The sequence below is a fragment of the Salpingoeca rosetta genome, assembly GCF_000188695.1.
Source record: "Salpingoeca rosetta unplaced genomic scaffold supercont1.10, whole genome shotgun sequence".
NCBI classification, from domain to species: domain Eukaryota; class Choanoflagellata; order Craspedida; family Salpingoecidae; genus Salpingoeca; species Salpingoeca rosetta.
In genome coordinates this window covers 44,584-52,492 of record NW_004754924.1, presented here as the reverse complement: position 1 = coordinate 52,492, position 7,909 = coordinate 44,584, and the positions used below count along the sequence as shown (strand labels likewise).

Here is a 7,909-nt window from a genome sequence, read left to right as displayed (position 1 = left end):
CGACACACACACACACACACACACACACACACACACACACACACACACACACACACACACACACACACACACACACACACACACACACCTTGTTTTCGTTGTCGCCGGCAATGAGGTGGCAGAGGATGAAGAAAGCAGTACCGCGGACAGCGCTCTCGCCGTGATACAGCAGCGGCACAACAGCAGACATGCGCGCATGCTCGTGCTGGGGGGAAGGAGGAGAGCGGCAGGGGAGAGGGGACAGGATGGTGAGGGGAGGCCGGCATTGGACATCATGGTGCATAGGGGACGACACGCAGACAAGTTGCCACAAGTACAAAAACTCGCAGACTCAGAGACAAGCACCAAACACAGCACGGCAAACGCGACACACAAAACATCAAACACCAGACACAACACGAGACGCCACATCCACCAGAATACACACCATAAACTTGTCTGGACACAGCGTGGCAACATCCGAGGCGAGGATTTTGGTCAGCGCATACTGCGGTGCTTGCACATCCCTGATCAGGGCGAGGGGGCGATGAAGTGATGGAGGGGGAGGGGGCGAGAACAGCCATCGTGAGCACAAAACAGTGCAGCCTGACAACAACGCAGTGAGTGTGATGGAGACAGTGTGACACACAACAAACAAGTCAAACGCACACACACAGCAAGTGTGTGCGTACAATATGTGTCCTGCTTGCTGGATGGCGGTGATGAGGGCGACGGCAATCTGCGGCACGAAGAAGTTCTGCCACTCCGGCAAGATCTTGGCCAGGACCGGGCTCAAGTTTGGCGCAACGCTCCCAGCCTTCAAGGGGGACGGAGGTGGGATGTGAGTGGCAGTGTGCGAATGAAGCATTGGAAGGGCGCGAGTGTCCACAGACAGACAGAGACAGACAGACAGACAGACAGACAGACAGACAGATGGGCGCAACCACGAGCACACATGACAGACAGGCAGCCAGCCAGACAGGCAGACAGGCAGACACATGCGCGCGCACGCACACAAACACACACACGTCACACCTGGGCGAGCCTGGTCATGAGCGCAGCGATGGCGGTGCAGGCCTGTGTCGCTGCGCAGGCGAGAGCAGCCGTGTATCCGCAGGACACGGGGATCTGCATCCACTCGACAAGACGGCACAGCATCAGCTCCCACTGCTCCGAGGACAGATGCCGCGCACACGAGTCCACAATCACGTGGCACAGCTGAAGCGACGTGGAATGAAAGGCAGTTGCGCGCATGTTTGCATGGAGAATAATCAGTGAGCGGTGAGGGTTGGGGAAAGCGTGCATGGGTGAGTGCAAGCGGTGGTATGGTTATGCTGTGTGGGTTTGTGTGTGTGTGTGTGTGCGTGTGTGTGTGCGTGCGTGTGTGTGTGTGTGTGTGTGTGTGTGTGTGTGTGTGTGTGTGTGTGTGTGTGTGTGTGTGTGTGTCAACGTGTGTGTCAACGTGTGTGTCAACGTGTGTTTGTGCGTGCGTGCGTGGTCACCTTGGCGTATTCGGTACAGATTGCCAGTTTCCTGCGCTCTTGTTCGCGCGGCAGCTCTTCCGGCTCAAAATCCTCCAAATCAAGAAGCTCGGCGTCCGCAGCCTCCCACCTGGTGGCCACGGTGGTGGCGTGGGTGAATGGATGGTAGTGATAGCGTGGGTCACGTTTGGTGAACATACGTCGTGCACACAACACAACACAACACAACACAACACAACACAACACACACACACACACAGCCCATGAGAGCGCACTGTTCAAAGACGGCGATGATCCTCTGGAGAAGTTGCCAGGTGCTGGCGGACGCGCAGCCGAAGATGGCGTTGAGCTGCTGCTGGCGCTCAAACGCCCGGCGGCCCGCTGGCAGTCGGTGGTGGCGGAGGTGGTGATGGTAATGGTGGGAGGTGGGATGAGGATGAAACCAGCGTCGCCACTTCCAAAACATGAATGCAGACAAAAAGCAAACACAAAGCACACCAACACATGCTCGCTGTCTCATTCACACACACACACACATGCTCACACAGGCAGACAAACAGGCAGACAGACAGACAGACAGACAGGCAGACAGACAGACACACACACACACACACACACACACAAAGACACGCACATCTGCCCTCACCCATGCTCATCTTGGCCATCTTGTCGTGGTCGACTGTCTGCTGTTGCAGGAACTCCAGTTGGCACAGCGTGTTGGCGTACGAGATGGCGGCAGCAAGCGGATACACCGTTCGCGTCAAATCGTCCTCGTCGTCATCGTCGTCGCTGCCGTCATCGCTGTCGTGCACGTCACCGTCAGCACGATCCGCGGGTGCTGTCAGCATCTCCAGCGCGTGGGTAACGCTGTTCCGTATCCTCTTCATGTCGGCAGCGGCGGCGTCGAATGTGGTCAGCAGCGTCTGGATCAGACGTGTTCGACCGCCAGAGAGCGATTGCTCAGGCGAACCGTCCACGTACAGCCACTCGCTCACATCAGCACCAGCACCGTGCTCGTGTTCATCACCGTTGGCATCGCCATTATCATCAACATGTGAATGGTCGTGATCCTGGTGGGTCGATGCAGACAAGATCGTAGACAGCACCAACAACTCTGATGACAAACCAGGCGTCTCCTCATCATCATCGTCATCATCACCATCGTCATCATCGTCGTCATCACCATCATCCTGGTTGGTGTCCTTGTCATCGTGGCCATCAGCGTCCGCCGTGTCGCCACTTGTTCCCTTCACTCCGGCCACTGCCCGCCTTGCCAGCGTGGCCACCAGTTGCTGCATGTGTGTTCCATCCAGCGTCAGCGTCGTCTCCACAAGTGCGTCCATGCAGTCTGCGAGGGTGTGCGAGATGGGCGCGTGCACGGCCGCTTCCCCGGCCAGCACCGCCTGTGCTGCCTCTGTCGCCATTAGCGCAGTGTACAAGCAGCGCATGTGCGTATCAGGATGGTGCTGCCACACGACCTGCAGCGGTGTACACGTCAGCAGTGACACCCACGCCTGGATCGTGTTGATGAGCGCGTGCTGCTGCTCCTCTGCGCCATATGCGGCCGCCGCCTTTTTCTTCACTCCGCCTGCCATCGCTCGCCACTGCGCGGGTGCGTATGTGTCAGCGTCCTGCCCGAGCTCGCAGCCGGCAAACGTCAGCCCAGACTCCACGGCAAGCGTGGCGCGTGGTGGCAGTGACGCAATACGCGCGTGGGCCGCATGCAGCGGCTGACGCAACTGCGGCAGGTTTGTGATGAAAGCGCACACGCGGCTGTCGTCAACGTCGGCGTGGTCGTCAAAGCACCCAAGGGCCTCCAGCATCTGTAGGTGCGAGTTGAAGCCATCCAGTCGCTCGTGTGTCCACACGCCGCCTGCAGCAACGCTGTCGCCGGTGAGGGTGCTGGCAAGACCGTCCAGACACGCGCGGCGGATGAACGGCATCACCTCATGCACAGGCACTGCTGACGATGTTGTCGACGACGACGGTGTGCTCGTCGCTGTTGTCGTTGTTGTCGTTGTTGAGGGTGCTTCTGCTGACACGACGGATGCAGCAGCACCACCTGCAGCAGCGACGGCGACGCAGGATGGCAGGATGGTCTCTGTGAGCACACCTGCTTCGTTGACGTTGACGGCATCGAGCATGCGGGCGACGGTGGCCGCCACCTCCTCCACGACGCGCAGATCCGCCGCACCGGCTGGCGAGGACGTGAGACGCGTCATCACCGCCGTCAGCAGCGAAGGCAGTGCAGCCACCAGCCAGCTGGAGGCAGTGGCGGTGCTGCTGGTGGTGTCTGCGTGCAAGTACCGCAGCAGCATCAGGCGGGCGCGGATGGCAGCCACGAGCTCAGCGCAGGCGCTGTCTGGGACGGCCACCACGGCACGGCCACCAACCGTGCGATGGGAGAGGAGAAACGACAGCAAGTCATCGGGGCCGTCGCAGGCAGCAGCTCCGGTGCTAGGGTTCACGCTGCCCAGCCCCGTCCGCTCCTCCTGACGCCACTGCCGCCGCTGTGGCCCGCCCTCGCCAGCACCCGAATCAGTGGTATCACTGCAGCGCCGCGGCCGCCGCTGCCTCTGCTGCTGCTGCTGGTGGTGGCGACGGCCGCTGCTGCTGCTGGCTGTGATGAGCATTGCTGCCTGTGCGTCATCCGAGATGAGTGCAGATGCGAGCTGGACAATTCGCGCCGTGAGCGGATTCGGCAGCCCGCGCACCCACTGCGCCACGTTTGTACACGCAGCCATGGCCTCTGCAGCCACGGCGACGTGTGTGAGCTGCAGCTGTGCGGCCATGTGCAGCAGCAGTGCGTGGACGGCGTCGCTCGTCGCGTCGCAGTTGAGCTGAAGAGCAGCGGCGAGGAGATCCCGCACGTCGTCTCGCACCGTGGCAGCAGAGACGGGCGCAGTCGTGGCACCGCCATCGCCACTGCCGTCAGCATTGCCACCGTTGTTATCGGTGTCATCGGTGTCATCGCAGTTGCCAGCGAGAGCATCGACAGCCTGCCGCAGTAGCGCAAGCAGCACGTGAACGACTGCAGCCGTGTCGTCTGCACCGCCATCACCGTTTGTTGCAAGAGTGGTGAGGCGGCACGCCAACACCAGCCGTGCGGTCATCACGGCCTTGAGCATTGTCGATGAGGACGGTGGTGTTGTCTCTTCACTGCCTTGCTGCTGTTGCTGGAGGGTATCTGCCTTCATGCCTGCGACCGCCATAGCAGCGGCTGTTGTTGCTGCCACGTGCTGCACGGCCTCATGCACGGCCTGATCCGAAATCCGCCCGAGCGCAGACACCAGCGGAGACGCCGCCGCCACCACCGCCGCACGTGTGGTTGATGATGACGATGATGATGATGATGATGATGATGATGATGATGATGATGATGACGCTGGTGGCGTGATGAGTGTGCACCACTGTTGAACAACCTGATCTCGCAGCTGTTGCACGACGCGGACGTATGCGTCCTCTACCAGCGCCGTCTCTGCCAATGCCGTCAGCAGCCGCCCAAGCTGCGGCTGTGTGTGTGTGCATGAAGGTGCGTTGCGTGTGAGTGTGTGTGCGTAAGTGTGAATGCGCGGACGTGAGCGCAAGCGCGTGAGTTGTACGCGTGCGTGCGAAAATGTAATCAAGCAACCCGCATGCGCTGGTGGTACAAGGGGTCACCTGCAGCTGGTGCTGTGTGAGCACGTGGGCGAGGGCGGAGCGGGCGGCCTCTTCGATCACCTCATGACTGGTGGAGGTGGTGGTGGTTGTGGTGGTTGTGGTGGTTGTGGTGGGGGGTTTGGGGGTGGGGGTGGTACAGTCGGGACGGGGAGAAGAGAGTTGAGGAGAGGTAGGAACGGGGTCAGCAATCATGTCCAGGAACAGAATCAACACCCAATCCTTCGACACAGGCATATGCATGTCTTTTTTCACACACACACACACACACACACACACACACACACACACACACACACACACACACACCCCACACACACACACACACACCCACACCCACACCCACACACCCACACACCCACACACCCACACACCCACACACACCTGGAGGCGAGTGTGGGGTCGTCTCTGAGGAGGGCGAGCGTGTCTGCAAACGCCGCGAGCCAGAGATCGAACCGCCGCGGCTGCATGGCAACAGATGGCGACGTGACGGCGCTGCTGATTGCAGACAAAACCTCAAGCTTCGTGTCGCCCTGCACACTCTACCAGAGGAAGTATGGCGTGCGTAGCGTGCGTGGCGTGCGTGAATTGGGTGAATGGGCGAATGGGTTAGATGGACAGGTTGATGTGAAGTGTACACCTGCAGTCCTTGCTTACATCTGGGAGCGCAGCGACGATCTTTGGGAGGAGTGGGAAGAGGGTGTGGTGGGCCGGACCGCCACCATCGTTTAGCATCACGCAGATGGGGGCTATGACATCTGCCAGCACATTCACGTTTGGCCACAGCACCTGCACACACACGCGACGCAGGCGAGGGGGCGTGGTGGGTTGGTGGGTGAGGCGAGGGAACACATGACTTGGGGGGGGGGGATGGAAAGGTAGCACTGCACACGCGTACCCCTGCCAGCGTTTTGCATGCATATGTACACGAACAATACATTCAACAAAAGCACGACACAATACAATGCAACACGAAGTAACACCTCGCATCGCAATACATGATAACACGCACGTCTGGCGTCTTTGACATGGTGAAGACGAGCAAGAGGGAGGCGGCGACGGTGGTCGGGTTTGCAGCAGTCATGCCCTTGATGCAAGCCGAGAGGATGCGCTTCTCCAGTCCGTCCACCCACACCCGGTGCTCCGTCAGCACCGCACACGCCAGGTCGCACACCGCCCGCTGCAGTCGGGCACGTCAGGCGGGTGACACGTGCAGTTGAGTGAGGATAAGGGGGGGGGTGGTGGTGGTGGTGGGAGGGTTGCATGAACGGGAATGTGTGTGTGTGTGTGTGTGTGTGTGTGTGTGTGTGTGTGTGTGTGTGTGTGTGTGTGTGTGTGTGTGTGTGTGTGTGTGTGTGTGTGTGTGTGTGTGTGTGGGTATGGTTGATTTGCACAGGGCACAAGGCACACGCATGTACATGTATAAGACACATACATGCACGTGTGTAAATGTTGACAAACGCACGTGGACGAGGGGTTTTGTTGCCTTTGAGAGCTTCCACAAGCGGGAAGCGCGAAGAAGAGACATGTAAGCATCTTCCTCCTCCATCAGGGACTGGGGAGAGGGGAGTGTGGGCCATGTGTGTTTGTGTGCGCGTGTGGGGGAAGTGAGTACAAGGTGAGAAGACCTCATGCGAACCAAACAGGTAGAGGAGCAGAGGAGCAGAGGGCAGAGGGCAGAGGGCAGAGGGGTAGAGAGCGGAGGAGACATGCAGACACAGACACACACACAGTAACAAACAAACACAGACACAGAAACAGAAACAGACACACGCACACAGGGACACAGCGGTGGCACCTTGAGTGGGAGGGTTGTGATGAGGTGGTGGAGGGCCATGACAGACGTCGCCTGGATACGTTCCAACTTCTCCGTCAGCTCCACGTCGTCCTCACCTGTGCCCGCCGCACGCAGCGACTCGAGCGTCACCTCCATGATGTTGTGCGTCAGCGCCTGCGTGCGGTGTGCAGTGTGCGTTGTGTGTGTATGTATGTGTGTGTGCACATGTAAGATGAGGAGTTGATACAGCAGAAGTGCTACGGTCAGATGTGATGCTGTGCTGTGATGAAGCATGTGGCGCGTACCAGCAGGATGTCATGCTGGCAGAAGACGATGCTCTTGGTGCGCTTGTCCTCGGGGAACGCCGTCTCAAAGGCGCGCGTCGCCAGGTTGGCCGCTTCCGCATGCGTATCGCGCATGGCGCACAGCCACGCTCTGCGTGCATAGTGTGTGTGTGTGTGTGTGTGTGATGAGGGAGGGAAGCAGGGAAGACCGAGGGAGTGCATGTGGGAGTGCATGTGAAGAAGACCGCCACGTGCGCCCCGTTGTGTACGCCATGTGTGCGTGTGCAAGTGTTACGGTGCGCGGCCTACCCCATGATGGGTTTGAGGGCCGGCAAGATCTTCTTTTGGGCGCGATCGACCATGATGCTCCAAGCTCGCTGCGTGAGCTCCCGTATCCTGCGGTTCGAGTCCTGCCGTGGTGCATTCAGCATTTGGGCGATGTGAGGACACTTGGGAAGCGCGGCAGGAGACAAAGGGAGAGTGCTGAAGGTGACAGTCACACACAGGGCACACAGGGCACACACCATCGACAAGCGGTTGTAGAGGCGAGGCCATGCTTGCACGAGGGCGACCACGGTGTCATCGTCACTCGCTTCCAGTGCCTTGCACAGCTCCTGTAACGTCTGAGAAGGGGGGGGGGGCGCGAGAGAGAGAGAGAGAGAGAGAGAGAGAGAGAGAGAGAGAGAGAGAGAGAGAGTGTGTGTGTGTGTGTGTGTGTGTGTGTGTGTGTG

At 59.5% G+C, this 7,909-nt stretch overlaps 1 protein-coding gene across 1 annotated transcript in view; it reads right to left on the bottom strand.

Moving 5' to 3' along the window:
* PTSG_04311 (uncharacterized protein) overlaps nucleotides 1-7,804 on the bottom strand; it is a 10,241-nt gene extending 2,437 nt beyond the window's left edge. Inside the window, exons 1-16 of the mRNA XM_004994341.1 lie at nucleotides 7,703-7,804; nucleotides 7,488-7,588; nucleotides 7,200-7,329; nucleotides 6,916-7,068; nucleotides 6,583-6,672; nucleotides 6,130-6,297; nucleotides 5,775-5,906; nucleotides 5,502-5,659; nucleotides 5,121-5,187; nucleotides 2,107-4,972; nucleotides 1,736-1,841; nucleotides 1,482-1,590; nucleotides 1,015-1,197; nucleotides 672-796; nucleotides 428-506; nucleotides 89-205 (exon numbers count right to left, since the gene is read on the bottom strand). Of these exons, the coding sequence (XP_004994398.1) occupies nucleotides 89-205; nucleotides 428-506; nucleotides 672-796; nucleotides 1,015-1,197; nucleotides 1,482-1,590; nucleotides 1,736-1,841; nucleotides 2,107-4,972; nucleotides 5,121-5,187; nucleotides 5,502-5,659; nucleotides 5,775-5,906; nucleotides 6,130-6,297; nucleotides 6,583-6,672; nucleotides 6,916-7,068; nucleotides 7,200-7,329; nucleotides 7,488-7,588; nucleotides 7,703-7,705 (4,587 nt within the window). The 5' untranslated portion in view covers nucleotides 7,706-7,804. The remainder of the gene's footprint in view (nucleotides 1-88; nucleotides 206-427; nucleotides 507-671; nucleotides 797-1,014; nucleotides 1,198-1,481; nucleotides 1,591-1,735; nucleotides 1,842-2,106; nucleotides 4,973-5,120; nucleotides 5,188-5,501; nucleotides 5,660-5,774; nucleotides 5,907-6,129; nucleotides 6,298-6,582; nucleotides 6,673-6,915; nucleotides 7,069-7,199; nucleotides 7,330-7,487; nucleotides 7,589-7,702) is intronic.
* Between the last annotated feature and the right edge of the window lie 105 nt (nucleotides 7,805-7,909).